The 21,478-nt window shown below is 42.5% G+C and overlaps 1 protein-coding gene across 9 annotated transcripts in view; it reads left to right on the top strand.

The window, feature by feature from the left end:
• The first annotated feature begins 18,351 nt into the window (after nt 1-18,351).
• Nucleotides 18,352-21,478, top strand: part of FRMD5 (FERM domain containing 5) — a 343,392-nt gene continuing 340,265 nt past the window's right edge. For 5 of the 9 annotated variants that reach the window (XM_025390460.1, XM_025390457.1, XM_025390458.1 and 2 more), the window contains exon 1: nt 18,352-19,240. In XM_025390460.1, the coding sequence (XP_025246245.1) occupies nt 19,139-19,240 (102 nt within the window). In that variant the 5' untranslated portion in view covers nt 18,352-19,138. Of the gene's footprint in view, nt 19,241-19,753; nt 19,974-21,478 lie in introns of those variants that run through there. The other 4 variants (XM_025390459.1, XM_025390454.1, XM_025390455.1 and 1 more) reach the window with 3 other exon arrangements.

Below are 21,478 nucleotides of genomic sequence, written 5' to 3'. Positions count from 1 at the left end.
AAAAGGAAATGCATTCTTTTCAGAATTAAGAATTTGAACTGATTCACTGATTTTGTTCCTGTTGAATTACCAGGCAGCTGGAGAAACAGCTGGACCAATTTCTGAAGATCAAAAAAAGAAACATCAAGTCCGAATTACAATAGGGATTTCATCAGAATTTTATAGTATTGTTTAATAAATACAAAACAGCTGGGCACAGTGACTCATGCCTGCAATCCCAGCACTTTGGGGGGCCAAGGCGGGCAGATCACCCAAGGTCAGGAGTTCGAGACTAGCCTGGCCAACATGGTGAAACCCTGTCTCTACTAAAAATACAAAAATTAGCCAGGCATGGTGACAGACACCTGTAATCCCAGCTACTAGGGAGACTGAGGCAGAAGAATAGCTTGAACCCAGGAGGTGAAGATTGCAGTGAGCTGAGATCATGCCGTTGTACTCCAGCTTGGGCGACAAGAACGAAACTCCATCTCAAAATAATAATAATAATAATAATAATAATAATAAAAACAAAACACACTTTACTGGTAATTGGTTGCTTTCCTGTTTACATCAGCAAATGTATTATGAAGACAGTGCCAAATGCACTAGGAGTTCCTTGATTCACTGAGAGTAATCAGTTTGAACTTTATTTTAAGGACTACAAAATCCAGTTTGAAGGAGGATGTAAAGATCAGAAGCAGTAGAGCACAGTAGTCCTCTAGGATTGCTTAGGTTCAATACCCAGTTCTTCTAACTGTATGACCTTTGGTAAATTACTCGAGCTCTCTGTGCTTTAAGCATTCAAAAAAAATTATTGTTATTATTATTTTTTCATCTGGGCCCAGTGGCTCACACCTGTAATCCCAGCACTTTGGGATGCCAAGGTGGATGGATCACCTGAGGTCAGGAGTTCAAGACCAGCCTGGCCAACATGGTGAACCTCTCTACTAAAAATATAAAAATTAGCTGGGCGTGGTGACAGGTGCCTGTAATCCCAGCTACTGGGGAGGCTGAGACAGGAGAATCCCTTGAGCCCAGGAGGTGGAAGTTGCACTGAGCTGAGATTGTGCCATTACACTCTAGCCTAGGCGACAGGATGAGACTCTGTCTCAAATTAAAAAAAAAAAAATTGTTATTATTTTTTAGACATGAGGTCTCGCTATGTTTCCCAGGCTGTTCTTGAACTCTTGGCCTCAAGTGATCCTCCTGCCTCAGCCTCTCGAAGTGCTAGAACTACAGGCGTGAGGCACCATACCCAGCCTCTGTGCTTTTATAGCAGGACAAGCCTCAGACAAAACTCCTCAGACTCCGAGTTAAAGAAGGAAGGGGTTTATTCAGCCGGGGGCATGGGCAACACTTCTGTCTCAAGAGCCGAGCTCCCTGAGTGGGCAATTCCTGTCCCTTTTAAGGGTTCGCAACTCTAAGGGGGTGCGTGTGAGAGGGTCGTGATTGATTGAGCAAGCAGGGGGTACTAGACTGGGGGCTGCATGCACCGGTAATTAAATCGGAACAAAACAAGATAGGGATTTTCACAGTGCATTTCTATACAATGTCTGTAATCTATAGATAACAGAACCAATTAGGTCAGGGGTCGATCTTTAACTGCCGGGCCCAGGGTGCGGTGCCCAGGCTGTCTGCCTTTGGTTTCATTTCTGCCTTTTAGTTTTTACTTCTTTCTTTGGAGGCAGAAATTGGGCATAAGATGATATGAGGGGTGGTCTCCTCCCTTACTTTAATTTTCTTATTTGTGAAATGGGGATAATAACAGTACCTACTTCACTGGATAGTTATGAGGATTAAATGAGTTAGTTTATATGAAGCACTTAAAACAGGGCCTAGCTTATAGTAAGTTGCATTAGTCATTATTATACCCCATTTGCAAAACCTTGTATTTCCTTGAAATCTCTGCCAATGGAACTAATTATTTTATTAGTGCAATATCCTTTCAAATCCAGTCAGTGACTCGAAATTAGGGAAATAGAAATATGTCTGGCTTTTCACAAGCAGATAGCAATGTAGGTAAGGAATGGTATGGTGTATATATGGGTTATGTGTATATATGTGTATAAGAGCTATGTACGTACAAGTAGCCTTGATCTCAGAATTCAGACCTCCTACTTCCTTATGAGAATTACGTTCTGCCCAGTAGGTTGGTTGAATGACTGTCTTATCTTAGGACAGGGACAGTATGTTCTGATTAACTATAGGTGGACAAGGTACACTGGGTCAAGACAAGTATAAGATGAACCCAGCTGCAGGTTCTAGAAGGAAGTTCAGCCTCAGTGGTACACATCAAAAGGGAGGGTAGCCTGGGAAGTTGTTGACAAGAAGGAGGAATAACTTGGAGCTAGAGAATTTTTCTAAAATGGCTAGCACAGTGATGGGTAACCCAGAAGAAGGAATATTCAGAGATCCTGATAAACAGCCTGTTATTTAAGTAAGGGATGTTGCAAATAGCAGAATCTGCAATGGGAGAGTAGTAGGAGCATATTGGACTCCATCTCTGAGGGACTGTGATTTCATGGTGTATTAGGACAAGAGAGCCAATTAAAGGAATCAAAAAGGAGCTCAGATACCAGAAGCAGGGGCTAGATCTCAGAAATCTGAACTCTGTTGAAATTGTAGCATAAGACCAGAACCAGAGCAGCAATGGCAAGTTTACACTGGGTGTTGGGATAAAGACTAGTCAGGATGGTCCTAGGGATGGGTTGGGTGGAAACTTCAGGTCCAAAGGGCTCAGCTGTATGGATAAGAAGGATAAAAGAGGCTGGGAGTGGGGGGTAGAAAAGAACAACTGGATGTGTGTAAAGGACACTGAGGCAGTTCTTCAAGCATTCTTTTGTCTTTTAAACTTTGAGTCACAGAAAGTACCATTTAACTCTGGGTACTCTCTCAGTGAAGGAATGGTGGTCCTTAAGAATGCCTCATGGTCCTCAAGAATGCCTCGGCCCGGGCTGGGTGCAGTGGCGCATGCCTGTAATCCCAGCACTTTGGGAGGCTGAGGTGGGTGGATCACAAGATCAGGAGTTCGAGACCAGCCTGGCCAATATTGTGAAACCCTGTCTCTACTAAAAATACAAAAATTAGCTGGGTGTGGTGGCGTGTGCCTGTAGTCCCAGCTACTCAGGAGGCTGACATAGGAGAATCACCTGAGCACAGGAGGTGGAGGTTGCAGTGAGCCAAGATCGCGCCAATGCACTCCAGCCTGGTGACAGAGCAAGACTCCATCTCAAAAAAAAAAAAAAAAAAAAAAGAATGCCTCAGCCCTGGCAACATCTCTGAGTGATGGGTAGAAAAAACAACAACAGCAACAACAAAAATAACTACATTCTGGTGGGTGTGGTGGCTCATGCTTGTAATCCCAGCACTTTGGGAGGCCAAGGCTGGTGGATCGCTTGAGCCCAGGAGTTTGAGACCAGCCTGGGCAACATGATGAAATCCCGTCTCTACTAAAAATACAAAAATTAGCTGGGCATGATGGCACATGCTTGCAATCCCAGCTACTCGGAGGCTGAAGCAGAATTGCTTGAACCCAGAAGGCGGAGGTTGCAGTGAGCCGAGGTCTCATCACTGCACTCCAGCCTAGGTGACAGAGCAAGACTCAGTCTCAAAACAAACAAACAAAAAAACTTGCTCCCTAGAATTCAAGGAAGAACCAAGTGTATTTAAAATAACATAAAAACTTAATTGGAAAAATCACATTTTGTGATTACTAGATTAGGGAAATGGAATGGTGTTTGGAAGGAGAATTGCACTAGTTATAAAGGAAAATGACCTTCTGTGAGAGTTGGATGCCCTGTGGTTGCTCTTAGATTAATTTGCCTCCTTACTTGTTACTGATCACACCTACTTCTTGTTGCAGAAAAAACGTTCCTTTCCATAGCTATAGTCTTAACCTGTTGTCTAAATAATGTAGCTAAATCAGCTGAGCATATGGGAATCAGAGACTAAAAGAAGCTCATTAGGCATTCAATAAATATTTGCTGAATGAATGAAATGCTCAGTAAGCATTAAAAGATGATGATAATGACAATGGTCAGGATGAAGAAGGAAAAGGAAAGGAAAGGGGACAGAAGAAGGCATGAATAGCTGTAGCTCTAAGGCAATTGGCTCACCAATTACACTCCTGAAGCGATAACATAACAATCACTGTTTTCAGGTGCTCATATGCTGGTTCTCCAGTTTGTGTATCATCTCAGATTTTTGGTTTAGATTTTCCCTTAAACTATTTTAGTCCTCCATTTAATGTCTATTAATCTACAGAGAAGATGAAGGGACAAGAGATTAATAGTAGCTAAAACTTTCCAATGTTTTCTTTGTGCAAAGGCTTATCTCATTTTACTCTCACAGTTTCTCATAGGGAGGGACTATTATTATACCTGTTTTACAAATAAGGAAACTGAGACTTAGCAGCATTTTCAAGGTCACACAGCTGGTATATAGCAGAACTAGAGTGTAAACTGGGATTATTGGAACCTAGAGTCCATACTCTTATCAATGTTCTCTTGCTTCCATGCTATGGAGTCTTCTAACTTGTTCCTTGTGTTTTAGAGTTTACAAAGTCCTTTCAAACTCTCTCCTTTTCCTTTTTCTTTTCTTCTTCTTCTTTTTTTTTTTTTTTTTTTTTTTTTTGCTGGTGTGTAAATGTGTGTCGTATTGATTTATCAAATTGTTTCTTTTGTGTCTTTTGAATTCTTAAGCCTCAAGGTGCCTCTGTGCTGGAATGTTTGTTTGTTTTAGTCAAAACTAAGCATGTACATAGTTTAGGAGTCAAATAGTTCTACAAGGCCTATTACAAAAAAAGAAAAAATCAGGGCTGGGCATGGTGGCTCATGCCTATAATCCCAGTTACTTGGGAGGCTGAAGTGGGAGGATCACTTAATTCTGGGAAACAGAGGTTCCAATGAGCTGGGATTGGGTCACTGCACTCCAGCCTGGGCAACAGAGTGAAACCCTGCCTCGAAACAAAACAAAACAAGACAAAACAAAAAAATCAATTCCCTAGGCTTCAATTTCTGCCTCCTATACCCCCTCCTCCACCCCCATAATAACTTTTAGCTATTTTAGCTATTTATTTTGTATTTGTCTCAATACTTCTAAATAATATGCTTTTACTGTTATTTCTGTTTTTCGTTTTTTTATGTTTTTTTGAGATGGGATCTCACTCTGTAGCCCAGGCTGGAGTGTAGTGGCATGATCATGGCTCACTGCTGCTTTGACCTCCCAGGCTTAAGTGATTCTCCTACCTCAACCTCCCGGGTACCTGGGACTACAGGTACATACCACCACACCTGGCTAATTTTTTTTTTTTAATTTTTAGTAGAGACGAGGTCTTGCTATGTTGCCCAGGCTGGTCTTGAACTCCTGAGCTCAAGAAATCCTCCTGTCTTGGTCTCCCAAAATGCTGGGATTACAGACATGAGTCATTGTGCCTGGCATGTACTGCTATTTCTTGATTTTTTAAAATTGAAGTGTTATCTATGAAAGATATATTATTTCTTTCAACTACTCCAACCCCCAGCATACCCCAATCACACATACTTTTCTATCCATTATCCCAATATAGTACTGTCAGTTAAATTAGTAATAAGTATATTATTATGATTATGTAAATTCTTATACATGTGCTATGATTACTTTTCCTTTCTTATACAAGTTTTTGTTTTTCCTAAAGTTAATACAAGCTTTGTTTTTATTTTCTCTTACTTTGTTTTAATACAATTATCACTAACATATAACCAAATTCTCCCCAAAAAGTGTATTTTTTCTCATTACTACATAGTCGGGCATATTAGGTAGTCTATGAATTTCGTCTTCTCGGAAACACCTGGGAGCAATCTGATTGTCTCCATTCTGACCTTGATTATTTTCTAGACTACCTTCACAGCTGTTCTGGGATCAAACCTCACCATTATTCTGAGAATTTACATTACCTCTTTCTGTGTTAGATCCTGTTTCTAGGATGCTATGTGTATTAGTCAGCTTTTGATACTTTTTTTTTTCAAGAATGACTCCAAAATGTGAGTGGCTTACAACAAAAAAGATTTATTTCTCACTTTCATTAGACATCCTCTGTGGGTTGGCTGCGTCCTCTACTCCATGTTGGCTTCTTCCCAGGACCCAGGAGCAAGCTTCATCTGGGCCATGCCAGTCTTTTGGGAAAGAAAAGGTCAATAATATACATGTTTTCACTTAAACATTCTATTGTTCAAACCAAATCAGTGGTCAAGTTTAATGTCAGTAGGTTAGGTAGAAATAGAGACGGCAGTGAATATTTGAAGACATAACACAATCTTTTATTTTTATTTTTTTGTGAGATAGGGTCTTGCCCTGTCACCTAGGGTAGAGTACGGTGGCATGATCTTGGCTCACTGCAGCCTTGAGCTCCTCAGCTCAAGTGATCCTCCCACTTCAGCCTCCCGAGTAACTGGGACTATAAGTGTGTGCCACACCACACCCAGATAATTTTTGTATTTTTTGTAGAGATGGATTTTTGCCATATTGCCCTGGCTGGTCTTGAACTCTGGAGCTCAAGTGATCCTTCCACTTTGTCCTCCCAAAATGTTGGGATTACAGGTGACATAATACACAATCTACCATGTATTCTTATTTCTTTTGTCTTTGTTTGCTCTGACATTTTTGGGGAGCCCATTCCTCAAAAGCTTCCTGAAGAAGGGTATATATGAGTATAAGATATTAGATATTGAGTTCTTACATGCCTAAAAGTGTCTTTTTACTCAAGAGTAGTGTATTTGGGTATAGAATTCTAGATTGGAAATAATTTTGCTCAGAATCTGTAAGTGCTGTTCTATTATTTTCTTGATTCCAACGTTGCTGTTGAGAAGTTCGATGTAACTCTAATGCTTTTTGTAACTTTTTTTTTTTCCTTTTCTGGAAGCTTATTTTTGTTCCTAGTGTTCTAAAATTTCACAGTGGTATGTTATGGTGTGGATTTGTTTCTATCCATTGTGCTGGACACGTGGTAGTCACTCTAAATTTGGAAATTCATGCCCTTAATGATGGGAAATTTTCTTGAATTATGCCTTTGATAATTTTTTGCCCTCCATTTTTCCCTTTTTTTTTTTTTTTTTTGAGATGGAGTTTCACTCTTATTGCCCAGGCTGGAGTGCAGTGGCGCGATCTTGGCTCACTGCAACCTCTGCCTTCCCAGGTTCAAGTGATTCTCCTGCCTCAGCCTCCCGAGTAGCTGGGATTACAGGCACCTGCCACCACACCCAGCTAATTGTTTGTATTTTTAGTGGAGACGGGGTTTCACTAGGTTGACCAGGCTGGTCTTGGAACTCCTGACCTCAGGTGATCCACCTGCCTCGGCCTCCCAAAGTACTGGGATTACAGGCGTGAGCCACCACACCTAGCCTTTTTTTTTTTTTTAACGCAGGATCTTGCTCTATCGCCCACATGCTTGAGTGCAGTGACATGATCCCAGCTCACTGCAGCCTTGACCTCCTGTGCTCAGGCACGTCCCACCACACCTGGCTAATTTTAAAATTTTTATTTTGTAGAGACAGGGTCTCACTATGTTGCCCAGGCTGGTTTCAAATTCCTGAGTTCAAGCCATCCTCCCATCTTAGCCTCTCAAAGTGCTGACTGGGATTATAGATGTAAGCCACCATGTCTGGCACTCTCATCCTATTTCTATTTCTATTTAGTTTTATTTTTCACTTATCCTATTTTATTTTCCATTTGCAAATGTTATTTTTAATTCTCAGAATGCATTTTTCCCCTATTTTTCTAAATGGCATCCCAGACTTATTTACTGGATGCAAGATCTTCTATCACCATTAGGATATTTACTAGTAATTTCCATTTTGAAATTTTTCTTTTGCCTACTTAGTTTTTCTCTTCTCCAAGTTGCCTCTTTTCCTTTTGTTTTAGTCTCTATATTTTATGTTAGAGATATTTCTTAAATTTCTGGCGACCCCATTCTGGTTCAGAAATTTTGTTTTAGTCTCTCCACAGAATTACCCTTCAGTTTTCTGATAGGGTGAAGAAAAGAAATCTCTTGGCTGCACAGAGTCAGAGAAGGGAATTGCTTCTTAAATTGACTTTCTAACAGTCCTCCTGTTTTCAATTCTACCTTCATTTCCAAAAGAACTGGGTGAATCAATTTCTAAATATTTTGTGCATTCTACAGTGCAGATCAGGTTGCTTCTCAGCTTTCCCCTGCTAGTTTTGGATTCAGCTTTCTTGGGTTTGCTCAGTCCATTATTACTCATCCATAAGCTTTCTGGATTGCAAAATGTTGTTGTTGTGGCTCCTTTCCATTAAATTGGTCTTTTAGGTTTATGCCTTTTATTTATTTATTTATTTTTTTCTTTTTCTTTCTCTTTTCTTTTTTTTTTTTTTGAGACAGAGTCTCTCTTTGTCGCCCAGGCTGGAATGCAGTGGCATGATCTTGGCTCTTTGCAACCTCCACCTCCCGGGCTCAAGGGATCCTCCTGCCTCAGCCCCTCAAGTAGTTGGGACTACAGCTGTGCACCACCAGGTGCTTATTTTTGTAATTTTTGTAGAAATTGGATTTCACCACATCGCCCAATCTGGTCTCAAACTCCTGAGCTCAAGGGATCCACCTACTTCAGCCTTCCCTAGTGCTAGGATTATAGGCATGAGCCACCTCACCTGACCTGGTTAAAGCCTTTTAAACATCACTTTACTGTTGCTTCAGTGGTTCAGTATGACAGCAGAGGTAAATGTGTGCGTTCAACCTGCCATTTTTAAGCAAAAGTCTTATGATTCTCAGAACAACCAGGGAAGGCATTATAATCCCCATTTTACAAATGAGAAACAGAATTTAAATGACTTGCCAAGATTACATAGCATAGAATGTTAGAGCTGGGGCTTGTATTCAGGTATTCTGACTCCACATTCAATGCTCTTTCCACTAAATTGCTGAAAATGAAGGCTGTGTAATGTAGTTGTTAAAAACACAGTGTTTGGCACCAGACACTTGGACATGAGTCCAGGTCTTGCCTCTTGATAGCTGTGTTCTTTCAACAAGTTATTTAGTCTCATTGCACTGAAAGTTCCTCATCTATAAAATGGGGATGATAACAGTAGCACAATCTAACCACACTATTGTGAGAATTCAATTAGATAATATATGTAAAGTACTCACCATAGTCTCTGGCATATAGTGAATACTCCCTTATTACTATAATGGAAAAAGTGAAATGATAAGGTGTAATCATGATTTGCAATTTTAATTAATTGAACTATGCCCAGGCAACCTTTGAAATTAATTCTGCAGGCATTTACTGAATAATTAGCATGTGCATTGTGGAATGTTTATTCTTCCTTTCTCTTCTGTTTGAACCTCTTTATGAAAATATCTTTGATTTGCAACTGCTTCAAGCCCAGTTGAGCTCAGCTAAGTAACTTCTGAGTAAGGATAGAAGAATTAGATAAAGTCACAGATTTTTCTGTGCACCAATAGCTAATGAAATGAACAACAAAAATACATTGACAAAGTTCAAACAGCAGCTACAACAAAGTAAAGGAGAAAACCTTACACATAAGTGAAATGTTAAAAAATAAATAAATAAACAAACCAAGAAAACCAGGGTGGCTCACGCCTGTAATTCCAACACTTTGGGAGGCCTAAGCAAGTAGACCACATGAGGCCAAGAGTTTGAGACCAACCTGGCCAACAGGGTGAAACCCTATCTCTATTAAAAATACAAAAATTAGCTGAGCATGGTGGCACATGCCTGTAATCTCAGCTACTAGGGAGGCTGAGGCATGAGACTCACTTGAGCCTGGGAGGCAGAGGTTGCAGTGAGCCAAGACTGCCACTGCACTCTAGCTTGGATGACGGAGTGAGACTCTGTCTCAACAAAAAAGTGGGGGAGACAATAAAAGAAACCGAATATTCTGGTGCAGTAAGGTGTGGCTCCTCACCTTGCCTCTATTCTTTAGAAGCCTGTAGTCCTTGCTACTTGGGAGGCTGAGGTGGGAGGATTGCTTAAGGCCCAGAGTTCAAGACCAGCCTGGGTCAACAAAGCGAGACCCCTCGACTCTACAAAAAAAAAAAAAAAAACAAATTTAAAAATTAGCTGAGTGTGGTGACATGCACTGTAGTCCCAGGTACTTGGGAGGCTGAAGTGGGAGGATCACTTGAGCCCAGGAGGTTGAGCCATGCTTGCACCACTGCACTCCAGCCTGAGCAACAGAACAAGACCCTGTCTCAGAAAACAACAAACAATAGCAACAACAACAGCAAAACCCCCAAAAAACTATGCCTTGATTTCAAAAATTTCTTGCATGAAAATAAACTTATAATAACTTTTATAACATGTTGAACAGGATCTAGTTTGAAGCACTAAAAAGGGTAAGACATCCGTTTGAGAAGCTCCTATCAGAGGAACATGAATTCTGCTAAAATTGAACTAAGAACAAACATCAAACTTATGGTGGAAGCTTGAGTGGAGGAATGGTGAAATCACTGAAGCTTTATGAAAAGTTTATGGGGAAAATGTCCCAGAGAAATCAGCAATTTGCAACAGGATAACTCATTTTAAGAAGGGACAAGATGATGTCGACAACGGAGCCCACAGAGGCAGGCCATCCACATCAATTTGTGAGGAAAAAATTAATCTTGTTCATGCCCTAATTGAAGAGGACCAGTGATTAACAGTAGAAACAATCGCCAATGCCACAGACCTCTCAGCTCGTTTAGTTTATACAATTCTGACTGAAAAATTAAACCTGAGCAAACTCTCCACTTGAGGATTCCCAAAACCATTGCATCCAGATCAACCGAAGACAAGAGCAGAACTTTCAAAGGAAATTTTAAATAAGTGGGATCAAGATCCTGAAGGATTTCTTCAAAGAATTGTATCAGAAGATGAAACATGGCTCTAACAGTTTACCATGGCTTTACGAGATTGTGCTGAAGACAAAAACACAATCAAAGCAATGACTGCCAAGAAGTGGAAACGGTTCAGTCTAAACAAAAGTGGACCAGTCAAGAACAAAGGTCATGGCGACAGTTTTTTGGGATTCTCAAGGCATTTTGCTTGTTGATTTTCTGAAGGGCCAAAGAACCAAAACATCTACTTATTATGAGAATGTTTTGAGAAAGTTAGCCAAAGCTTTAGCAAAAAAAAAAAAAAAAAAAAAAAAAAAAAGACTGGGAAAGCTTCACCAGAGATTCCTCCTCCACCATGACAGTATTCCTGCTGCTCATTCCTCTCATCAGACAAGGGCAATTTTGTCAGAGTTTTGATGGGAAATCACTAGGCATCCACCTTGCCATCCTTCTAACTTCTTTTTGTTTCCTAATATTAAATAATCTTTAAAGGGCACACATTTTAATGTAAAAGACTGCATTGACATGATTAAATTCCCAAGATGCTCATTTAGGGATGGACTAAATGGCTGATATCATCACTTACAAAAGTGCCTTGAACTTGATGGAGCTTATATTGAGAAAGTTTATATTTTTATGTTTATCTTTTAATTCCCTTTTGTCATAAACTTTTTGAAGTCACCTTGTATGACTGCCAAAAGCTATAAATATTATAAACCCTGACAAAATAGAAATAATAGAAACAATAAAATTGGGAGTTGGAATATGGAGGTAGGAGGAAGTATACAAATACTAAATATCTCATTTCACAGAGCAAGTGGTCAACTGACACTATTTTCTGTTTTTTTTTTTTTTTTCTTTTAATATAGGGTCTCACTCTCTTGCCTATGCTAGAGTGCAGTGGCGTGATTTCGGCTCACTGCAACCTCTGCCTTCTGGGTTCAAGTGATTCTCCTGCCTCAGCCTCCCAAGTATTTATTTGGGACTACAGGCACGCACCATCATGCCCAACTAATTCTTGTATTTTTAGTAGAGACGGGGTTTTGCCATGTTGGCCAGGTTGGTCTCGAACTCCTGGTCTCAAGCAGTCCACCTGCCTCAGCCTCCCAAAGTTCTGAGATTACTGGTGTGAGCCATGGCGCTTGGCCAAGAAAAATGAGCTATTCTGATTTCTTCTTTATATATTTTCTTTGCTCACATTTTTTGGGCTATTTCTCATATATTTCCTGCCTTTCCCCTTTATATCTTTTTTTTAGCCAACGTATATTGAATATCAATCTACATAAACTGATGATTTAATAAATGTTGAAGTAATTTTTCCAGTTGCATGAGACTGTAAGTTCTATGAAGATTGGAGATATGTTTTATTCATCTTTGAATTCTGGAATTCTGTCAGCATATGGCCTAGGGACTTGCACATATTGGACCACCAATACTTTTTTTTGAATAAATTAATTAATTTGCTTTGTTTCATTTATGTTTGTTGCTAGAATAATGGCTGAAAACTAGCTGGGAATATAAGAAAAATGAGTCATAATTGGAGAATATAATAAAGCCTGTCACCCAAATCTGAGACACCTATTATAAATGCTTCTGATGCTTCATTAAAGATATTCTATTGTTTTCAGAATCCATTTTCCCCCAGCAAATAATTTCTTGGTATTCTAATTTAATCCTTTGCTATCAAAATTATCATTTTTAAACACAGATCTGATCTTGTCACTTCTCTATTTAAAAATCGCCAATGACTGCCTACTGACTATGCAACAGAGTTCAAACTCCTAAGCATGGCAATGAAGGTCCTACATGATTTGGCTTTTGTCCATCTCTTTCTGGCCAAGGCACCTCACATGCTATCCATTCAGGGATACTTGCAGTTTCTAGAGCATGCTATACTCATGCTTATTTGGACCTCTGTATCTTTGCTTATACAATTTCCTCTACTTAAATGTCACTCCTCATCCCATACCCATCTTTGCTGCCTTCTTCACAATCAAGACCCTACTCTAGTCCTCAAGGCCCAACACAAATGCTTTCTCTGTAAGGCTTCACTGTCTCTCCTAACTAAGCCTACATAATTATACCATTTGTTGTGCTCTTATAGTACTTTTCTCCTGCTCCGTGTATTGTATTATAGCTAATTTACATACATCTAACACTCTCTCTTACGTTGTGAAGAATTTTTTTAAATAAACTTCTTGATTTATTTCCTTTTCCCATATCTGGGCTATGCCTTACATATTCTAGAACATTGTCACAGTGCCTAACACATAGTAAACGCTCAATAGATGTTTGTAGTTTGGAATTTTAAAAAGCACGTGCACTGCTTATATTTCCATATAAAAAACACCTCTTCTAAATGTAATGGGGGCTAACCACAGGTCTAAAGGTTAGGTAGAAAAACTATCTCTTAAACTGAATGTGGTTTTCTGTCCTGATAAATGGGAAAACTAGAGCATTTCTTTTTTTTTTTTTTTTTTTTTTTTTTTGAGACAGAGTCTCGCTTAGTCGCCCAGGCTGGAGTGCAGTGGCGCGATCTCGGCTCACTGCAAGCTCCACCTCCCGGGTTCACGCCATTCTCCTGCCTCAGTCTCCCGAGTAGCTGGGACTACAGGCGCCCGCCGCCTCGCCTGGCTAATTTTTTGCATTTTTAGTAGAGATGGGGTTTCACCGTGTTAGCCAGGATGGTCTCGATCTCCTGACCTCGTGATCCGTCCGCCTCGGCCTCCCAAAGTGCTGGGATTACAGGCGTGAGCCACCGCGCCCGGCCGAGCATTTCTTCAAGAGCAGACTACTCTGGGAAAACTACATGAATTGTTTAATTACTCATATTCAAGCAAGTAGACATGTATTACTCTTAGAAAACTATAAAGCAACCATTAACCTGAATATAAATGCTTTAGACTGAGAAACAGAGTGCTTCATTTGAATATGCAAATCTTTGTGTGTGGAGTAGAAGTACCGCTTCTGCAGACATTGAAGAGAAGAACAGAAAATCTGTTTCTTTCCTCTCTGCAGATTTAGAGCATATATGTGTCAATGCATTATTATTTCTGTGGAGATGTGAATGTCCTTTTGAGCCCCTGCTCTTTGGAGAGCAGAAACTGAGACCTAATGAATATAGGAAAGCAAGGACAGGCATGATTTTCACTGCTCTACTGGAGAGATAATTATGCACAGGGACTGGACTGGCTTTGACAAGGCTTTACCTTGACCCATGTGTAAAGACTGAATAATTCAACCTTTGTGAGAAATGTGCTGATGTTGACTATTGTGTTCTGATAATGATGGCCCTGTTGAATCAGAGGTCAAGATCATACCCTTGGGCATGCAGGGTGGGGTTTCCTCCAGAAAAGTAGATACTTCCATGGTTAGTCATTCTAGGAAGAGATAGCACCTGGGACAGAAAATGGGACTTGGAAAGTGGACCCTAACCTGGGTAAGGAGAGTTGTTTTCTTCACAGTGATTGGGAGTAAATGCCTAAGACACAGTCAGGGGAACTCTTGCTGGAGAGGTGAAACTATCTTCAGCCACATGAACCAGAATGGAAGCCTGACAGTAAGGCCAGGTCTGTGTCTATTCCATAGTCCATGAGACTTTGAGAGTAGCTATATCATACTTGCAAGTTACACTTTGGATTTTTCTTTTTTTTCTAAATATTGTTAGGAGTTACAACCTGTTCTTAGCTGTGTTGGGGAAAACTTTGATGGGAAGGGCCTGTGTTTGTCATGTCCTGGTGAAGAGAGGCCAGTGCTTCTTCCTGCCAAAATCTAAAGCAATGGTGAAGGTTGCATTGGCTAAAGAGAGAGACCAGTGTCCCAGAACAGCAGGGACTGAAGAATATCTGAAGTAGAGACACGAATGAAACTGATGAATGCGGCCGGGCGCGGTGGCTCAAGCCTGTAATCCCAGCACTTTGGGAGGCCGAGACGGGCGGATCACAAGGTCAGGAGATCGAGACCATCCTGGCTAACACAGCGAAACCCCGTCTCTACTAAAAAAACACAAAAAATTAGCCGGGCGAGGTGGCGGCGCCTGTGGTCCCAGCTACTCAGGAGGCTGAGGCAGGAGAATGGCGGGAACCCGGGAGGCGGAGCTTGCAGTGAGCTGAGATCTGGCCACTGCACTCCAGCCTGGGCAACAGAGTGAGACTCCGTCTCAAAAAAAAAAAAAAAAAGAAAGAAACTGATGAATGCTTTGTTCAATTATTTCAGGCATATGTGGGGGATACCTTCCCTGGGGACTCCCTCATAGTAGAGAAGGAAAAGAAATTCAAGAGAGGGCTGATATTCTGATAATTTGCAAGGTGGGGGTTCAGAGCCATTATAATTTGGATTCTTATTTTTAAATGTGTCCTCCGTTATACTCAAAGACACGTGAAAGCTGTAGCACGCTGGTTCTCAAGGGCAAATAAGGCCTTTTATTAAATAAACCCTTTCCATTCTGGGCATCCTGGTTAAGAGATTTGAGGAAAACAAAGATAAACAAAATATTTCTGTTTGGTTTTACTTTTTATTTTATTTAGAGACAAAGTCTTGCTCTGTTGTCCAGGTTGGAGTGCAGTGGTACAGTCATAGCTCCTGGCTCAATTGATTCTTCTGCACAGCCTCCCAAAATTCAGTTTGGTTTTATATGAGCCCTCTCCCCTTATGCTTCTCATGAACTTTGTTGTGGAGGCATACATCTAGATTCTTGCTTTTCTTCCATTATTTTTTCATTCTCTGTTTTCCTCACAAAGTGTTTTATATCAGAGAAGAAGGGAGAGTTTGAAGTTCTCTCTGGATATTACACCTAAGCATGAATGAATATCTAACTGGTCTTTCAGTGAGGTGAGAATCTCAGCAGATGTGATTTTTAAAAATTATTATTATTATTATTTTTGAGACAGGATCTGGCTCTGTCACCCAGGCTGGAGTGCAGTGGTGTGATCTTGGCTCACAGCAACCTTCCCCTCCCCCTAGGCTCAAGCAATCCTCCCACCTCAGCCTCCCCAGTAGCTGGTACTACAAGCATATGCCACCACACCCAGCTAATCTTGTATTATTATTTTTGTTATTACTATTATTATTATTATAGCTATGGGGTTTCACCATGTTGCCCAGGTGGGTCTTGAACTCCTGAGCTCAAGCGATCTGCCTGCCTTGGCCTCCCAAATGTTAGGATTTTAGGCATGAGCCACTGCACCCAGCCTCAGTCATGATTTTCTCAGACTGAGCAAGGATGCTACTTAACACATTGACAGAGCAGATACAATTTCACCCCTGTTGCTTGCAACTATGGCCATACTTTGAAAGAAGACTGCATTCAGTTCCTTAGAGCTTTTCTGGATTCATAGTGCTTTGCCTTTTTATTCCAGCAGCTGCTTATTTGGATAACCTGTTAAAAACACTTTCCTACCATCACACTAATGGGCTTCCTCTAGCTTGGACATTTTTTCTTGCTTCTGTTGATTCTATAACAGACAGTAACTTTTGCCTTCAACAAAACCTCTTCCTGTTTGAATTCTTTCTTTCTTTCTTTCTTTCTTTCTTTCTTTCTTTCTTTCTTTCTTTCTTTCTTTCTTTCTTTCTTTCTTTCTTTCTTTCTTTCTTTCTTTCTTTCCTTCTTTCTTTCTTTCTTTCTTTCTTTCTTTCCTTCCTTCTTTCTTTCTTTCTTTCTTTTTCTTTCTTTTCTTTCTCTCTTTCTCTCTTTCTCTCTTTCCTTTCTTTCCTTCGACGGAGGCTTGTTCTGTCTCCCAGGCTGGAGTGCAGTGGCCCAATGTCAGCTCACTGCAACCTCCGCCTCCCAGGTTCAAGCAAATCTCCTGCCTCAACCTCCTGAGTAGCTGAGACCACAGACACGTGCCACCATGTCCAGCTCATTTTTGTATTTTCAGTAGAGACAGGGTTTCACCATGATGGCCAGGCTGGTCTCGAACTCCTGACCTCGTGATCTACCCACCTCGGCCTCCTAAAGTACTGGGATTACAGGTGTGAGCCACCACGCCCAGCCTGAAATATTTCATTATCTTCTTCCAGCTACATAACAAAGCTGAGCTTTGTAGAATATCACTTTGGCATATTAATAATTTTACTTGTCTCCAAGATCTTCCTGAAATTTTGAGTTTCTTCACAGGTCTTCTTCCTCTGGGATTTAAGTGCTGTAGAATACCTATCAATTCCCTTTACTCAGTTCAACATTTTTTTTTTTTTTTTAGACCGAGTCTCGCTCTGTCGCCCAGGCTGGAGTGCAGTGGCATGGTCTCGGCTCACTGCAATCTCTGCCTCCCAGGTTCCAGCGATTCTCCTGCCTCAGCCTCCCCAGTAGCTGGGACTACAGGTGCTCGCCACCACACCTGGCTAATTTTTGTATTCAGTTCCACATTTATTGAATACCTATTATGTTTCAGGCATCAGACTACCTGCCGAAGCTACAAAGTAGTGGAGTTCATGCTTGGTTTTATGCCTGGAACACTTGACTTACTAGTTCTGGACTCATAACTAACTCCATCGGAATTGCACTGGAAAGAGAAACCCGCTCCTATGGCTATTAAATGCCACGAAGGAGAATGCAACCAATAAGAGCAGTCCAGGTTACTAAGGTGATAGAGAGGAAGAGGGAGAGGGAGAGGGGGAGGAAGAGATAGAGAGAGAGAGAAAGAGAGAGAATGAATGAGAATGAATCTCCCCATGCAAAAAAAAAAAATTGGGAAAAATATTGGAATCCAAAGACACTAGGGAAGAAGCATACTTTAAAGGCGGACTAGTTTTCTAGGTTAATGTAGAGTTTCATTTTTGTTATACGTTATACCTATAAACAAGAACAGTGTAAATGAAAATAATAGGAAATTATGCCTATTTCATTATTTTAAATTAATATATTTATTACAGCATTAATGTTCTATGTTGACATGATTATTTATTTATTTATTTATTTTTTTGAGACAGAGTCTTACTCTTGTCCCCCAGGCTGGAGTGCAATGGCCACCATCTTGGGTCATTGTAACCTCCGCCTCCTGGGTTCAAGAGATTCTCTTGCCTCAGCCTCCCGAGTAGTTGGGATCACAGGCGCGTGCTACCACGCCCGGCTAATTTTTTTTTGTTTTTTACTAGAGTCGGGGTTTCACCATGTTGGTCAGGCTGGTTTCAAACTCCTGACCTCAGATGATCCGCCCACCTCGGCCTCCCAAAGTCCTGGGATTACAGGCATGAGCCACTGCGCCGGCCGACACAATTATTTTATAACATTTCCTCCCATCAAAAATCTTTGAGGGAGAATGTCTCTTAGTGAAGTTTTGGTAAAAAACCTTGAAGTCTGTAAATTTCGGGTGACAAAGAGAAGGAGACAATTCTTTGTGATGTACACCTCCTGACATACTATGTTGTTCTGTTGAGAAAGTCTGAAGACATAATTTCCAGTTCTAAAAGTGCAAGAAGATTCATTGCTTCCTCTGCTCCCTACCAGCTGAAGGAGCGGTCTCCTTTTGTCTTCTGAAATAAAAAGAAGGAAGCAAAGGGTGTTAGAGTGGAGGATTTTTTGGGGGATTAAACCCGAGTACTTAAGAACCTCTGAGGTCCCTTTAGCTTTTATTTAAGTAGCTCCTGTTTCCCAAAATAAGAGGGCTGGAGCACAGAGGCCAGACCGGCCAACTTAGGGTACAGCACAGGTCGGGGGCAGTCGCCTGATCTGGAGCGAGAGGTACCCGCATTCTGCAGGTGCAGCGACTGTGATCCAGCATCCCGCCGCCTCCTCGCTCCGGCTCCCAAGAGGGCGGGACCCGCGGCGTTGAAGGGTGCGGGGCTTGGCTTCAGAAACACAGATCAAGTGTATCTCAGGCGGCAGACATCAATCCAGTTGGGTGCTCACACCTGGCCCGGGGGAGGGGAAACAGCATCCACAGGAACCACAAGGCGGAGAGGAGCCCCTCATTTGGGACGCTAGAGGGCTGCTCCAGCTTGACTAGGTCCCACTGCTTTTCTGTGATTGCTTCTTTACCCCGCCCATCATTCCAGTACTCTATTCCGATTGGCTTTTCGGTCTGCCACTCGGTTCCGCCGCGCTGATCCCCATTGGCCCCCTCCGGTTGAGGCCCCGCCCAGCGAGCTGGGCACGGGCACTCGGGCGCGGAGGAGACAGAGCCCGGCGCTTGATCTGGGCTGGGGGGAGGCGGTGGCGGCTGAGGGAAGGAGAAGGATAAGGAGGAGGAACGAGGCCAGCAGGAGGCACCGGCAGCGACGGGGCCGGGGTGATGTTGCAGGTGCCCGGGGTCGGCGCGGAGCTGCCGGGCTGAGGGACGCCTGGTCCAGGGTCCGCAGCGTCGCCGCGTCGCTCCCGGGCGGGCGGGCGGGAAGATGCTGAGCAGGTTGATGAGCGGCAGCAGCAGGAGCCTGGAGCGCGAGTACAGCTGCACCGTGCGGCTGCTGGACGATAGCGAGTACACCTGCACCATCCAGGTCAGCGCCGCGCCGCCCCGCCCCGCCCGCGGGACCCCCTCGTCCCCCAAGTCCGGTCAACTTGACCGGCGGCGGCCGCCGCCCGGGGGTCGCCCCAGCCCCAGCGCCGTGCTTTGTCCGTTCCTGGTTGCGGCGGACCACCCTAGTGCTGCAGGGCGCCTTCACCGGAGCCCCTGCCGGAGCCCTGGCACCTGGTGTGTCACCGCCGCCGCGGGGCTAGTCTCCGCGTCCCACACCCCCAAGTCCTCCCCTGCTCTCCTTGGGTGAGGGCGCCCCGTCCTGGTTCCTCGAGCCCGCCCGGGTAGGGTGCACCTTTCCGGGGCGCCCGGAGGGAGGCGGGTAGGGCTGTAGGCTCCTAGCCCGGCCGCCCCGTCGGGGGCTCAGGCTTTGGCTCTCTGGCCGGGCAAGGACGTATGGCTGGCTTTTCTTATCTCTCTTGGGTTGGAAGGATAATGGTTTATGTCATAATTCCTCCCCCCTCACCCCATTTGTGAGTCAGAGCTTTCAGAAGGTAGAACTGAACGCGCAGCCCATGCGGAGTGGCCTATTGAAGGAAGCCCAGTCCTCTGGGCTTTAGAGATTTAGGCCCCCTCTTGCCTTTTGACCCCCAAATCTTATTGTGTTGGGCGGTTCTGGGGGACGTGAGGTAAAGATTTAGCAACAAGTCCCAGCGATTTGGGGCTTGGCGGTGGCCAGGAAGAATCGGCGACTTACGAAAAACGCCAACAATACGGTAATGCTGAACAGCATTTCTTTCAGAACCTGGTATTTTTGAAGGGATTTTTACAACCTCTTGCTCATGTTCCTTCACTACTGCTGTGTGCACGTCAGGAGTAGTAGTCTTTCCCGGGAATGCAGTCACAACCCTCTCTCCTCCCTTATGAAAAAGTCAGAGATTGAAAACATTGACAATGCTCCGGTGTTCAGTTCATCAGCCAGGAGGATCCTGCGCTCATCGCCGGAAGCTGCTCTTTGTGGAGAAGTGAATTGAGCTGGACCCGGAGGGGTCTCACCTGATCCTTTGCCTTTGCAGCAGGAAAACAGAGGAGGCTTCTGGCTCAGATGTGACAGACAAAAACTGTCGGCCTGGGTCCTACCCTCAGTGTCTCCTTGCCCCCCCGCCTCCTTATTTATTTATTTTTGCTGACAGTGCTCAATAGCGGAAAATAGCGGTGTGTGAGAAAGACACTGGGTACTGTATGAGAGCAGCTGCTCCCTGCTGACTCCGTGCTCAGTTCAGCCTTCTCCTCACTTTCCCTTTTCTCCCTCCCCTCGAAACCAGCTCTGGGTATAAGTGCTGACTGTTGTCAAAGATCCGTGAGGGTAGAGAAAGAGCACAGAATCTCTTTTTAAGGCCACTTAAATACAGACTAAGCAGTCATAAAGATGCTAGCCATCAAGTGAAAGGATTTTTGTAGTTGAATATGATAGAGAGATGCTATGTATTATTTCCTTGCTGAATGAGTGGAATACTACTTTTTGTTCCTATTGTATCGTTGTGCCATGTCCAATTTTTTTGTTTGTTTTTTTTCTTTTGCTGGGGTAGGAGAATACATTGAGTTGACATCTTCACCATTTGAGTATATTGTCTAGAGCTTTTTAAAAGTCTTTATCCTTTGCTTTAAAATTTAAAGCATTTATCCAATAGCATATCAAGGGCAGTGTGAGATTTATACTTCATGAGTCCTAAGAATACTTTTGGGGTATGTGAAATAATTTCCGAGGCAGGTCACTAACTTTTGCCAAGGTGTAGAATACAAATAAAACACAATTCACATCACCATTTCGCTAGAAATGATTGTTAACCTTGTGGTTTTAAAGTATTGCAATGAGGCAACTAGTTATTTTTTTCCCAGTTAGTGGAACCTTTGAGGTTGTTTGGTATTATATTGTGGATAGTTTTTATTACCATTTAGAAAAAGAATATTTTTGAGTTAAAGAGGACTTATTGGGTTTGTGCTTGCTATATCCTACTATGGTTGTACTTATTTTCCTACTGCTCTCATTTTACATTATTGCAATTTAATTTTATAAAATATCTAGGCCACTTAAAAAATTAAGCGTGGTGTAATATGGCCACACTGTAGTAAGTGTCCACTGTCTAGACATGTTAATGATTGTGCATTGTGATTTTTGCGTGGAATCTAAAAAACAGGGATTGTAAAGTATATGTAATGTTGTCATTCTTTGGCACCACTTTTGTAAATTGCTTTTGTTTTTACTCATGTGAGGAAATGT

This window comes from Theropithecus gelada, chromosome 7a (assembly GCF_003255815.1).
Source record: "Theropithecus gelada isolate Dixy chromosome 7a, Tgel_1.0, whole genome shotgun sequence".
In the NCBI taxonomy this organism is placed as follows: domain Eukaryota; kingdom Metazoa; phylum Chordata; class Mammalia; order Primates; family Cercopithecidae; genus Theropithecus; species Theropithecus gelada.
The sequence above is the reverse complement of the archived record's forward strand: the minus strand, read 5'-3'. Positions and strand labels throughout refer to the sequence as shown.